This window comes from Polyergus mexicanus, unplaced genomic scaffold (assembly GCF_030449975.1).
Source record: "Polyergus mexicanus isolate NDT 795.1 unplaced genomic scaffold, iyPolMexi1.0 SCAF_24, whole genome shotgun sequence".
NCBI lineage: Eukaryota > Metazoa > Arthropoda > Insecta > Hymenoptera > Formicidae > Polyergus > Polyergus mexicanus.
Genome location: NW_027223344.1, coordinates 1,511,407 through 1,523,834, shown reverse-complemented (window position 1 = coordinate 1,523,834; position 12,428 = coordinate 1,511,407). Strand labels below are relative to the sequence as shown.

General features: G+C 29.9%; 2 protein-coding genes across 6 annotated transcripts; both read left to right on the top strand.

Annotated features, from left to right (window-relative positions):
* Nucleotides 1-2,061: 2,061 nt before the first annotated feature.
* LOC138942993 (cysteine dioxygenase type 1) lies at nucleotides 2,062-7,905 on the top strand. Its single transcript, XM_070313490.1, has 5 exons — nucleotides 2,062-2,588; nucleotides 6,562-6,703; nucleotides 6,803-6,908; nucleotides 7,191-7,360; nucleotides 7,639-7,905. Exons 1-5 carry the CDS (start codon nucleotides 2,356-2,358, stop codon nucleotides 7,672-7,674), a joined length of 687 nt encoding a protein of 228 aa, XP_070169591.1. The 5' UTR covers nucleotides 2,062-2,355; the 3' UTR covers nucleotides 7,675-7,905.
* A 914-nt stretch (nucleotides 7,906-8,819) lies between these two features.
* Sdhaf3 (Succinate dehydrogenase assembly factor 3) lies at nucleotides 8,820-11,917 on the top strand. Of its 5 annotated transcripts, XM_070313356.1 has the most exons (7): nucleotides 8,958-9,045; nucleotides 9,190-9,341; nucleotides 9,748-9,822; nucleotides 10,464-10,797; nucleotides 10,864-11,099; nucleotides 11,177-11,332; nucleotides 11,448-11,917. In XM_070313356.1, exons 3-7 carry the CDS (start codon nucleotides 9,748-9,750, stop codon nucleotides 11,721-11,723), a joined length of 1,077 nt encoding a protein of 358 aa, XP_070169457.1. In that variant the 5' UTR covers nucleotides 8,958-9,045; nucleotides 9,190-9,341; the 3' UTR covers nucleotides 11,724-11,917. The 5 variants fall into 5 exon arrangements, 4 of the variants coding, with proteins under 4 accessions (XP_070169458.1, XP_070169459.1, XP_070169457.1 ...); XM_070313354.1 differs by lacking the exons at nucleotides 8,958-9,045; nucleotides 9,190-9,341 and having other exon boundaries at nucleotides 9,500-9,822; XR_011448392.1 differs by lacking the exons at nucleotides 10,864-11,099; nucleotides 11,177-11,332; nucleotides 11,448-11,917 and having other exon boundaries at nucleotides 8,820-9,045; nucleotides 9,163-9,341; nucleotides 9,712-9,822; nucleotides 10,464-10,487.
* The last annotated feature ends 511 nt before the right edge of the window (nucleotides 11,918-12,428 follow it).

Genomic DNA, 12,428 nt, shown 5'->3' with positions numbered 1-12,428 from the left:
TACAGATTATAATTTATACTTTTTTTTTTTTTTTATATATAATATCGCTACACAGAATTTAATCTGTGTAGCATTTAATAATGTTTAAGAGATTTTGCAAATAATCGAGTTTGAATATTAACCGCGCGCTCATTGTTAGTTTCCTTATTGCATTCTTTGCTGCAGCTGCGTTATAACAGGTAACCGAGGCTATACAGTGATTCATCAAATCGTGCCGAACAAAAGCGAAGACGAAAAAGGTTCACTAATTTCAGAAACAAATATGGAAATGTTTCAGTGTATATAGTGTTATGGTATAGTATAAATTCTAAGATAGAAGAATTCTAAAATGTATATTTAAAACAGAAGAGAGAGATACAAATGTTAACATTTTCACGCACAATAAATTATATATTAACAAATTATTTTTGAACATACAATATATTACTTTTATCTTAGCTTTCTAAGATAATTTATATACATATTCGATTTTGCAATTAATAAAACATATTATGAAAATTGAAATTCTCTCTCTCTCTCTCTCTCTCTCTCTCTCCTTCAGATAGAGGACAAATATGTATTTTTTTTAAATTTCCTAAATAAGAAAAATATTATATAAATTAAAAACATATTATCCTCTTATCATTAAATATGAGAGAATATCTCAATAATGATAATCATATATTATGCGCAATAATATTTATATTATTATGCGTATTAATGTTACCAAATTAATTGGAATGTTTTTTTATCCTTTAAATTTCATAATATTCTGACATGATGCAAATGTTTAATATTTCTTCGGGTCAGAAGATAAGAACTCACAGAGATACATATATCATGTACACTTGTATGCGTTTTATATGTCGCAAAACATGCGTAACCACAGAATTGGAAAGTTAAAAAAACGTTTACGTTTTTAATTATCTCAATAATAAATATCTTAAATATTGGATAAGAAAATGCATAATATATTTATTTAGCCTATCAAGATACTTATTCATCTTATAAATATAAGTAATTAAGAATTTTAATTTAATTATTAACAAAATTCTAATCTTTAATATAAAATCGTTGATATAAAACTTATAATATTATTCTATATATAATCAACATGTGAAAATTTGCGTAAATAGAACTTTGACTTTTCTTCACTCTGAAAAAATGTATTATTTGTAATATATAATATTTTTGATTATATTATAAATTTCAAATAATACATTTTGTTGTAAAGTTTATAAAGAAATTATAGATTTATAAAGAATATTAAACAGACAAAATCCGATTAAATACAAAAGTTATCCTTATATACATATTTTTATTTCATTATTAATCAGAGATTAACGTCGAAAACCAGAGATTACGTACAAAGTAAAGTCATAACAATATTATACAGGGTGTCCACTCTAATCTTGTAAAAAGATTCTCTAATCTTTTAGATATTTGTATTCGAAATTTCAAATGAAGAAGATATTTTAAAGATTTATTGAGATGCAACTTTCTACAATAAGTCTTTTTATTGTATACATTTCCCTGATATTTTTCATTCATACGAAGGAAGAAAGCCTCTTAAGTTTCAAATATTATATTTATAAATGTTCTGAAGAAAACTAAATAACTTTCGTAAGATAAATATTTTTCATTTGCATATAAAATTTTCATTCTTTTTTATCACTAAAAATTACGTAATAATCAATATTTTATTAAGACATTAAATATAAACAAACATAAATATATATTTATAATACATTTTAAAGACAATTTACTTGGCCAACTGTTTACAATATAAAAACAAAATTATCGAACGGAGGATTTTTTTAAAGAAATTCCCCGAGTCCCAATAAAATTCCATGAGAATTCCATGATTTTTGCAGGTACAAAAAAAGATCCTTGAAAAAAATCCTTGCAGATTTTCTATATTTTTCCAAACAGTAGATATCCTGTTATAAATCTGACTCCAAGTTTTTCCTCGACAAATTTTCATTGTAAAATACGTCACAAAACGAGAAGTACAAAATGGCAGTACCATTCTGGTTGGAGTAGGGGGCATCTTATACTGCATTATAAGATACCCACGTTGTACTAGACCCGTATCGGCTATAAGCAAGTAAAGACAGCGAAGTAGTTGGACACGGGAATTAGTACGATCTCACATGACAGTTAGTGCTCGGCGTATACAGACCCAACAATTAATCTCTTTCCTCCCATCGCTTTCGAGTCTGCATTCTCCGTGTCAGGCAGGCATCGAGGCACGTTTTAACGTACTCGGTACTAAATATTCCCCGGTGCAATTTCTATCTCGTGCTCGTAGAAATTACAAGAAACTTTTACCAGTCGAATAGAACCGCCAAAGTGTCGATACTTCGTAGCTGAATAATGGAGATTTGTAACGAGGAAGATCGACTGTACAACGTACCACGTGAAAAATCATCATGCCTCATTGAGAAGCTTCGACGAGAAAAAGTTTCTACCCTCCGGGAACTTATAGATGCACTACATGAGGCTTTTCGAACGGATCACGTAAATATCGATTACGTTCAAGACCTGATGACGAGCTACAAGAGCAATCCTGTGGAGTGGAAGAAGTTTGCCAAGTTCGATAGATACAGGTATCGTGGCATTTATTGATTAACAAAATATATCTTATACGTAAACAGTTTTAACAGTTAATAATGATATAAATTATCAATACACAAAGAAGAGAATACAATTGAAAAAAATCTCTACGCGACAGTAACAAAATATTGATTGCATAAATCGCAGACAAAATGTTTAGAAAATTAATTAAAAATTTTTTTGCACACAATTATAATCGCGATAGAGAGTACGAAGAGAATACGAGAGAAGGAGAGAGAGAGAGAGAGAGAAAGATTCAAGAATGAAATTACAATCGTTCTTACGCGAGAACGAGAACAATTTATTCCATAAGGTTTACATATTTGATCAAAGGTAATGCTATATATCTTTTGGAAAAATGAAAAAATATGTATGTTTGTCGAGCAATCGTAAGATAATTATACATTGACAATTACGGTAAAGAAAATCGGTGCATAACGGTAATAATCAATCAGGAACATTCCGAAGAAATGCGTCAACGGTTGTTGGGCCATAACTGACGAGAGAGTAAATATTTTCCCCAATCACTGTATTTGAAATATGTAAATATAGAAGGCATACAACGTTTTACGCGTTTGTGGAATTGTGAAATGAAATTAACACGAAGTTCAGGATAGGTTATCGTCGTCCGTTCTCGCGTCCACACGTCTCTACTCGTTCTCCGATGTTTCACGGAAAACGTGAAAAGAATTCAGTAATCTTGTGCTTGAGTGACCCGTAATACCATTAACACTCGTGATAGAAGTAGAATAGTCAGTTGATGATTGTTAGACGAAGAAAAATATGTTAGAGACGCCTCGATGAAACTAGATTATCGCTGTAATTTTTTATCTCATGATCGTCATAAATAATGTGTACATAATATATATACAATATATATATATACGCAATAGAGATACATAAACTATCCCCGGGAATATGCAATCTTAAAGAAAAACTATTTTATTTCTATAAAGAAATGCTGAGAATGTGAATGATGTATATCAGAAAATGGAAAATTTTTTAAGATAAATAAAATAATTTGACAGACGTTCACAAACAAATAATTTCTAATCAACCTTTTTACAATTTCATTAATAATCTCGTGGAGTTGGAAGTACACGCAGATAAATCACGAATGAAAGAAAAATTTTCGTCTCTCCCAGTATAATAACTGCTATTAATAAATAAATTTATTATATTTATTTATTAATATTATATTATAATTATTATTTATATATATATTTATTTATAACAGCATATATATATATCTATCATTTATTTCTATAACTTTGGTAACACAAGATTAGCTTATTTATTGCAGCACTATCTGAAAATATCTTTATTCGTGTGATAAGAGCGAGAGAACGTTCTGGAATTGTTAGTTATTATTCTGAATATATTCGACAAATTGTGCGATGCAACTCGCACATTTTCATATGTAAAGTATAGTGTTTTGAAACAAGTATTATTAATGCATGTAATCGTTAGACGTTCGAGAAATACTTTTATTAACAAGAAACTTAAGAGAATTCTTTTTCTCTTTTTTAATTATTATTTAATATTTATATTATCGCACAGATTAATTATTTTGTTATTATATATAAACAGAAGAAAAAAATGATAAGAGTATTTTAGTAAATCGCTAATTGTGTCGACAACTGTTGTATCAATTTTGTATTATATCGACACTCTTGATAGCCCTTGATTAGGCGGGCAACCGCAAATGAGAATGAAAATGAGTTTACGAGTTCGCGAGATAACGAGCACCTTGGACACAGGTGGAATTACAGTGTGCAGTAACTGAGATCCACGTGACTCGGGAAAGTACGGAAACTACGGTGCACGTTTACCGGTTTTGCTGTCAACACAAAGTAGAACGTAAACTGAACGGCAGAGAAAAAAACTCGACAAATATTCCTTCTGCCTCCTCCTTATTCTAACGAAAGGTCTTTCGTAGAAAAAAAAAAAGAAAAAAAAAACACTTTCGGCCATCATATCTTAACAAAACACCGTATAATGCAATGCTTTTCACAAAGATCTAAAATAGATAAATGTACACGATTTATATAGATTATGGAAATTTTCTATTTTAATAATATATTAGGTGTACAACTTTGCTTCCGCCGTTTTTTTTTTTCCCGAAATTCGAGGCTTTATTGTAAAAAATCGGTTATACATTTATGATTCAAAGTATCGTCCACTCTCAATGATCGTGCTAATTCTTTTTGACTTTGACTCGAGTCTTCATTAAGTAATACCTCCAATTCTGCATCTTCGAAAACCTTCTCTCTTCCATCGCTATGCCGGTCCTCGACGTGAAAATCACCGTTCTTGAAGCGTCGAAACCACTCGCGACACGTTCTTTCACTAATAGCGACTTCACCGTAAGTATTCGAGAGCATTCGATGAGCCTCAGCCGCAGATTTCTTCATATTGAAGCAGAAAATTAAAACCTCCCGCAAATGACGAGAATTTGGCTCGTAAACTGACATTTTCAATCGAGAATAACTTTATGACGCGGACACAAATCGACTAATGTTTCTATGGGGTTATGTTGACAGATGCCCAAGTTTATCGCATGACATCTATGATCTATTTATTTCGACCACTACTTACCGCTAAAGCCATCTATAGGAAAACGGCGGAAGCAAAGTTGTACACCTAATACTAAAATATATTAAAGAATTAATTATACATTATTATTTAAAGAAATATAAATATACTTTTATAACACACATATAAAACATATGATACTACAATATTTTCTTCCAATTTAAAATTTTCTTTTCTTTTCGCGAGATAAAGCATAGCATGATCAAATCTTTTACGCTCTAGATCTTTTCCAATAATTCGTCTAAATATTATTGCTTTAATTAAATATTCTGATATTTTTAAATAACGAGATACATATGTTTCCCTTCTCCACGTTCGCGTTCTGTGCAATTCAGGATATCGGTATATTAATAAATATGATATCCGTGAAAAAAATAAAAAAACAAACAAACGAAATATGCAGCTACGAAAAGCATCGAAATCCCGGATTCATATTCGCTCTGTTGCAGAAAAATTGCAGATCACCAATTCATAAATCGTATATGACACTCGATTTATATTGATGCTTCGTAAATAATATTGTACTTTCTTCCGGAATGATAAATCCATTGTTATCAAAATACATATTATAAATAATTGATTATTTAATACCGCTGCATCACACAGACATACGATATATATAGCACAATTTTAATTTAAATAAACTATTTTTTTTTCTGGAAAAAAAAATGTCGTTTATTCCCCGGAGAAAATAATATTTCAATTGTATTACAACTTAAATTCTCATATAATCTGTGTTTTAAAATCATTGAAGACTTGTCTAAATTCTTTGTGTTTTAACAGCAGTTTGACTTAAATCGTAACTAATATTTTTCGAAGTTTAACGATCCTCAACTTAATAATAACACTATGTTAATTAATATACTTAATTTAATATATAAAACCTTTTTTTTATAAACTGGATTAGTTAATAATAGTATAATTGATTCCGAGTGATTTTATTGAAATTTATCACGACTGGTAACCAGATTAGTTTTAAATTGCAAGTTATAACAAATATCTATACTAACGTAAAAGCTGATGCAAAGATATTTTACAATATGTTCTGCTGTTAAATCTCTGCAGATTATTAATTAACAATATCTAATTATATAGATAACATCAATAATTAAGGTAGATCAATAATACTAGACTTGTTGCCAAATTGAGCTTATATTATATTTATATACATACGTGAAATTTGTATACGTAAAAATTGTTTATTGAATATACAATGTGCATTTTAAATTCCGAAATTTCTGAAAGATTAATCGACAATAAATAATCAAATAAAAAAAATTGTAATTGTGTGTGCGCGTGGATCAAGTAACATTAAATGCAAAAAAATTATTGAGAAGCAACATACCGGGTATAACAATGCTGTGTTTGCAGATATACAAGAAATCTAATTGACGAAGGAAACGGTAGGTTCAATCTTATGGTCTTGTGTTGGGGGGAAGGTCATGGATCAGCCATACATGATCACGCTAACGCGCACTGCGTGATGAAAGTTCTTCAAGGAAAACTATGCGAGGTATAAAAATGATCGTATATTTGATGTTTGTTTTTTTTTCTTTTAATTATTGAAGAGTTTATTTATAATAATAAAATGCACGTGATATTAAAATGTTAGACTAGATATGCATGGCCCGAAAAGCTTAAAATGGAAGAAGATGTGGAAGAGCTCAAAGAACTGGAAAGAAATACGCTTGATGCAAACGAGATATGTTACATCAATGGTATGATTTTTTTTAAATCAAACTATAAATAATAAATTTTATACACATATTTAATACGTAATGAATAAGTAGCTTCTGGGAAACTTTATAATTTTTTTCCATAAAAACTTATCTTTCATTGCATAGAGAGACGTCAAACCTGAATCACTTTTACAAGAGCGAAATTGCAAGGCAAAATTTTAAATGTGAATTTTGATTTATAAATAAAATTATATATAAACACGAATGGATAATATAATTATATATATATATTGAATAATTTCTCTTATATGTCTGTTCAAGATTCGTTAGGCTTGCATCGTGTCGAAAATCCAAGTGCGATAAATCCTGCAGTCTCTTTACATTTATATTCGCCACCATTCTCAACATGCTCAGTTTTCAACAAGCAAACTGGACAAAAGTCTATGTGTAAGGTCACGTTCTGGTCCAAATATGGAGAACGAAGAAACCGGGTAAGAAACTGAGATCTGGTTATCTCAAAAGATTCATCTCACTATGTGATACTCGACCTGTCCGCTTAAGTTTCTTATCAAAGAATCTTGTTGCTAATCAAATTTGCATTTACAATTGAAAGTCATTACAAAGAGTTGAAAACTTAATTGATGCCAATAATGATGTTTTCAGTCAATCTTGCAAGCTTTGCTCGAGTTAATTAAGTAATATAATTACTTCATTAATATAAGTATCTTTTGTATGTGAACAAAAATTTAATATAATTTATAATTTATAGGAAATTCAAGATGCCAGATCTCCAGAGGATAACTAGTCTAACGATAAGTAAGAACGCACAGATATCATCAACAATAAAATGCTGTTGATATTCTAATTAAACACAGAAATTGTGTTTTTATTGTCTGATAATGAAACTCGCCACTTATATATATATATAAAATTTGTGTATAAATTAAAATAGATATTAACTATTACAATACATTTATATGCCATTTTCGTTATGTAATCATTTTTAAGTACTTAAAACTACTTATAAGAATATGTAGATATTTTTAAATAAAAATGGCTATATGTTTTCTTCATATTTTTTGCATTTTATTTTTTTATGTAAAAATAAGTTATGAATTGCTATTAAACTATAGATAAATTATAAATATGTATCAAATAAAAGAAAAAGATGTATGAAAATAAAAAGAGAAGGCATTTATTTATATACAGGATGTTTCATTTTAAGTGATACAGTCAATTATCTTGAAAAGAAAACATTTTCGGAAAAAATGTTTACATAAAAGTTGCAGTATTTTAAGTGGCACATTAAGTGGCAATATGTTAGTGTGACTTTAAATAGCATTGTTAAGATCACGTAAAAATCACTTTTGGGTAATACTAATGCTGGCGTGTACTAATAATGACGTTTTATTTTTAAGATAATCGATTATATCACTTAAAATGAAACACCCGGTATATATGTTAATATCTTTTGCGTCTGCTAAGCGATATTGATAAACACGAATCTTCAAATCTTCTCTATCAATGATAATAATGAGTTTAGATTCAATTTATATGTTTTTATAATAAAATTTGTTATAAATAATATATAAATTTTCATATTGTATATATATCTAATATATATTACATCGTACAATGATTAATTTATGACTAATAATGACTAAATTCAAACATTTTATATATTTTAAAGTTTGATTTTGAAAATTAATTTTGAAATTTAGAAAGTTTTCTGTCGATTAACGCCAAAATTATTCATCGTGTCGAAAATTAATATATACGGAATGAAATGCCGGAAATAATATATATTATAATAATAAATCACGAATAATTAAACTGAACAATTAACAATAGAATTAAAATAACCGAATTAATTGACAAATGATCTACACAATTGCGTATGAGCGGCACAAGTAGGCTTCCTTTTTAACTGAAACACTGAAACTACAACTGATTTTTCAGTATTACTAAACCAATCTGTATCGGAGCGCACAGATGACAGATGGCCTCACGGACACACGTGCAGCGTGTCAGAATACTGTACAAGACGATTTTAAGGTTACATCGGGGCTTACCGGGCGAGATTCAGCCCCTAGGCAATAATTATGTTCGCGACGAGTTTAAGAGGCATAAAAAATGCGTGGAGAGCGAGGCAATTATCTTTCTCCACGAATGGACCGTGAGTAGAGATCGTTGATTATCGAGCGAGCGAGATTGCAAAGGTTATGTTTACGTTGTTGGATGAAGGCTCGAGAGGCTCGCGCGATTGGCGAAACATAATTAATTCCTTTCATAGAATTACGCGGTTTCTCTCGCTGAACAGCTCGGCTTAAGGGGTCCTCACACGGGACAACCGCTGGGAAAATGTTTGAAGGAAGAGCATCTTGAGATGCTGCGGGACGAGCAAGTGTGTCAGTTGTACGAATTAATGATCGCGGCTACAGGGAAGACGGAAGCAAAATCGAAAGATAAAACGTAATTCAATACACACGTACTGAAACTCTGTATACTCAAAAACCTTGAATGGAATTTAACAGTACTTAAACTCTTAGAATATTGTATTATCGTATTGTAATGTATAAATAAATATATACATACTAAATAATTTGCCCTTGCTTCTAATCAGTTACGGTACATTCGGAACAGTCCCGAGCATCGTTCTATCTTTGTTCAACTTTTAGTAAATAACAAAGATAAAACGACACTCGTGCGCACACGGGTGATGTTTCCTTATAGAGCAATGATGCAATTTATGCAACATGAAAAAATAATAATTGATGATAACATAACATAACATAACCTCTCATTTCCATTATTTTCAACGTGTAAATATTCGTCTACGTAGTTTACAGTTTTATCACGTATGGAAAAAATTTTAAAGATGAAACCCTGGCAAGAATCGGCAAGTTTGATATTAGCAGCACGCCAGTATGTTCAAAAATATAATCCTGCAAATGTAAGTGCATAGAATGAATAACGTATATACAATATAAACTCCATGTAAAATTTCCATTGTCATCTTATTCTTCTATTTTGTGATGATTGCGATGATAACGTAGAATGAGAAAAATCCTGAAATATTAAATTATTACTATCAAATATAATTTTTATTTTTTTGTATACATCTCTCGTTAAATAAATAATATTAATAATATTAATAATAATTATTGTCAATTTATAAAATGCATCACACATAATCACGTGAAGTACTTGATACAATCTGTGTTCCTTCCATAAAGTTGTTTTCCAGCAAATTACACAGATGACATAGCGTAACACACAGTATCACACGATTGGTTATCAAGTACAGAATTTTAAATTTCTTTATTCGATCATATGTGATGTTTTGTGTTACACTGTGTCGTGTAAGTATGAAAAGCTGGAAAACACTGGTAAATGTTTTACTATAGTACAGAAAAATTATTCACGTACCTATATATATACTTACTTATCCAATTTCTTAGTCAACATTTATTCATATATATATATATATGTATACTTTTTATTCAGCTAATACTAATAAATATAATAACGATGGCATATATAATGTTCGAGAAGTAGACATATTTAAACACACAAATGGATTTGTATTTTCAGTGCAATTACAAATTGCTATGGTTGAAACGTCATCAAAAATCACATTTCATGCCGGGAATGTACGTCTTCCCAGGCGGTACCACAGATGCAGCTGACTCTACCTTGAAATGGTACGAAATCTTCGCTGCCTTTGGTGTGAACAATGACAGTTTCGCATCTCTGGTCCCAAAGATTGCAGAGCGACCTGAGATCTATCGATCGAGACAAGATGAACTGCCGAAAGAGATCTCGCTACGCATCACGGCGATTCGCGAGACCTTCGAGGAATCCGGGATACTGATTTGCAGACATAAAGACGCTAATATATCTACTAATTGGGCCAAACACATGTCGAGTAAGAAACTGCACAAAATGAATCAATTTGTTGGCGGATGCATAATTTCAGTCGTGTAATTTTTAGTACCGAAAAATGAATTGCAAATGTGGCAGAGCAAGGTGTATAACGATGCTAAAGAATTCCTTACCCTTTGCGAAAAGTTGGAATGCTATCCAGATTTGTGGGCACTGCACGAATGGAGAAATTGGTTCACACCTACAACTATGCCTATAAAACGTTTCAATACTATATTCTATTTGGCCTGCATTCCATTGATACCTTATGCTAAGTACGGAGCCATTGAAATGGAGGATTTGAAAGTGAGATATTTGACAATATACAGTTTTCGATGAAATACGTCTCTCTTACAAAAACTAATAACTGGAAACAAATTTAGTGGGAAATGCCAGAAGATCTCTTCTCAATGAATATTTCACTTCCACCGCCGCAACAATATGAAATTGCAAGATTAAGTAAAATTAAAAATATAGATAAGCTACTAGATTTTGCCATGGAACATAATATAGAAGAAGCGCTGCAGTTGTATTTACCGGTACATAAATTAAACTCTTTTATTATTTGATATAAATTATAAAGCAAATAATCATTAAAATCTATTGCAGTATATTATATCTCATCGTATCATAATAAATATATTTATATATTAGGTAGTTACAATCCTAAAAGATGGTATCGTATACGTCTTTCCTGGAGATACAATGTATCCAATGGATGTTAGCTTATTAGATGAACAGCAAATTGATAAATCAGATATTACCAGATGTGAATATCGGGAGATGACACCAATAAAAAATCGAATGGAATATTGGAATACACATATTAAAGTAATTTTTACTGATATACATGGTAAAGATAATTATGTGGAGATTTCAATACCTGGCTACAGAAAAGATTCGCATGAAAATACTAAAAATAAGCTCTAAAATAAGGTATAAAAAAATATTTTTTTTATTTTTGGGGTTTTTTAATCAAATTATTTTTATACAAATTAGACGTTAAATAACTTGATAAAATATTTAGAGTACAAGTAAACAAACTAATCTTCTTGAAACAGTGACAGAAGAATTGTTATATTTTTGTTATATATTATATATTATTATATTGTTATATTTTTGTAAAATGTAAAATTATTTTGTATCTTTGTACAATGAATTGTTAACAAACTATAAGTGCGGACCCAGATTATATCAAACCTCATCAATTTTATATAAACTTAATATCTAAATTTTTTACATATATGACTGTGTATATATATATATATATATATATATATATATATATATATTAAATAGATACATACATATACAGGGTGTTCCACACTATCTGTTAATAGCAGATTAGATTATTTGAAGATGATTTTTCCTCAGCAAAAATGTCGAAGCATCAATAATTTCCGTGTTATTAACGAAAGGAAGGGTTTTTTTTCGCAAACTAAATTCTATAGAGAGTTAAAATTACAATCTTTAGTTTCTTTTAGATAGAGTTTACTGTAATAGAGAGAATTATTGTATAATTTAAGGCTTGGTTACAAAGATATATGATGGAAAAAGTTGGAAACTTGCAAAAAGAATAATATTTTCGCTGAGAAAAAATCATCTGGATAGGTGTCTGGGATACCCTGTATACAA

Bases quoted from the DNA above. Each gene is read 5' to 3' on its own strand.
- Sdhaf3 (XM_070313354.1), top strand. From the start codon at position 9,730: ATGGAAAAAATTTTAAAGATGAAACCCTGGCAAGAATCGGCAAGTTTG. The intron at 10,798-10,863 runs GTAAGAAACTGC...TGTAATTTTTAG, and splicing joins TTGGGCCAAACACATGTCGA to TACCGAAAAATGAATTGCAA. The intron at 11,100-11,176 runs GTGAGATATTTG...AAACAAATTTAG, and splicing joins TTGAAATGGAGGATTTGAAA to TGGGAAATGCCAGAAGATCT.
- LOC138942993 (XM_070313490.1), top strand. From the start codon at position 2,356: ATGGAGATTTGTAACGAGGAAGATCGACTGTACAACGTACCACGTGAA. The intron at 6,909-7,190 runs GTATGATTTTTT...TGTCTGTTCAAG, and splicing joins CGAGATATGTTACATCAATG to ATTCGTTAGGCTTGCATCGT. The intron at 7,361-7,638 runs GTAAGAAACTGA...TATAATTTATAG, and splicing joins ATGGAGAACGAAGAAACCGG to GAAATTCAAGATGCCAGATC.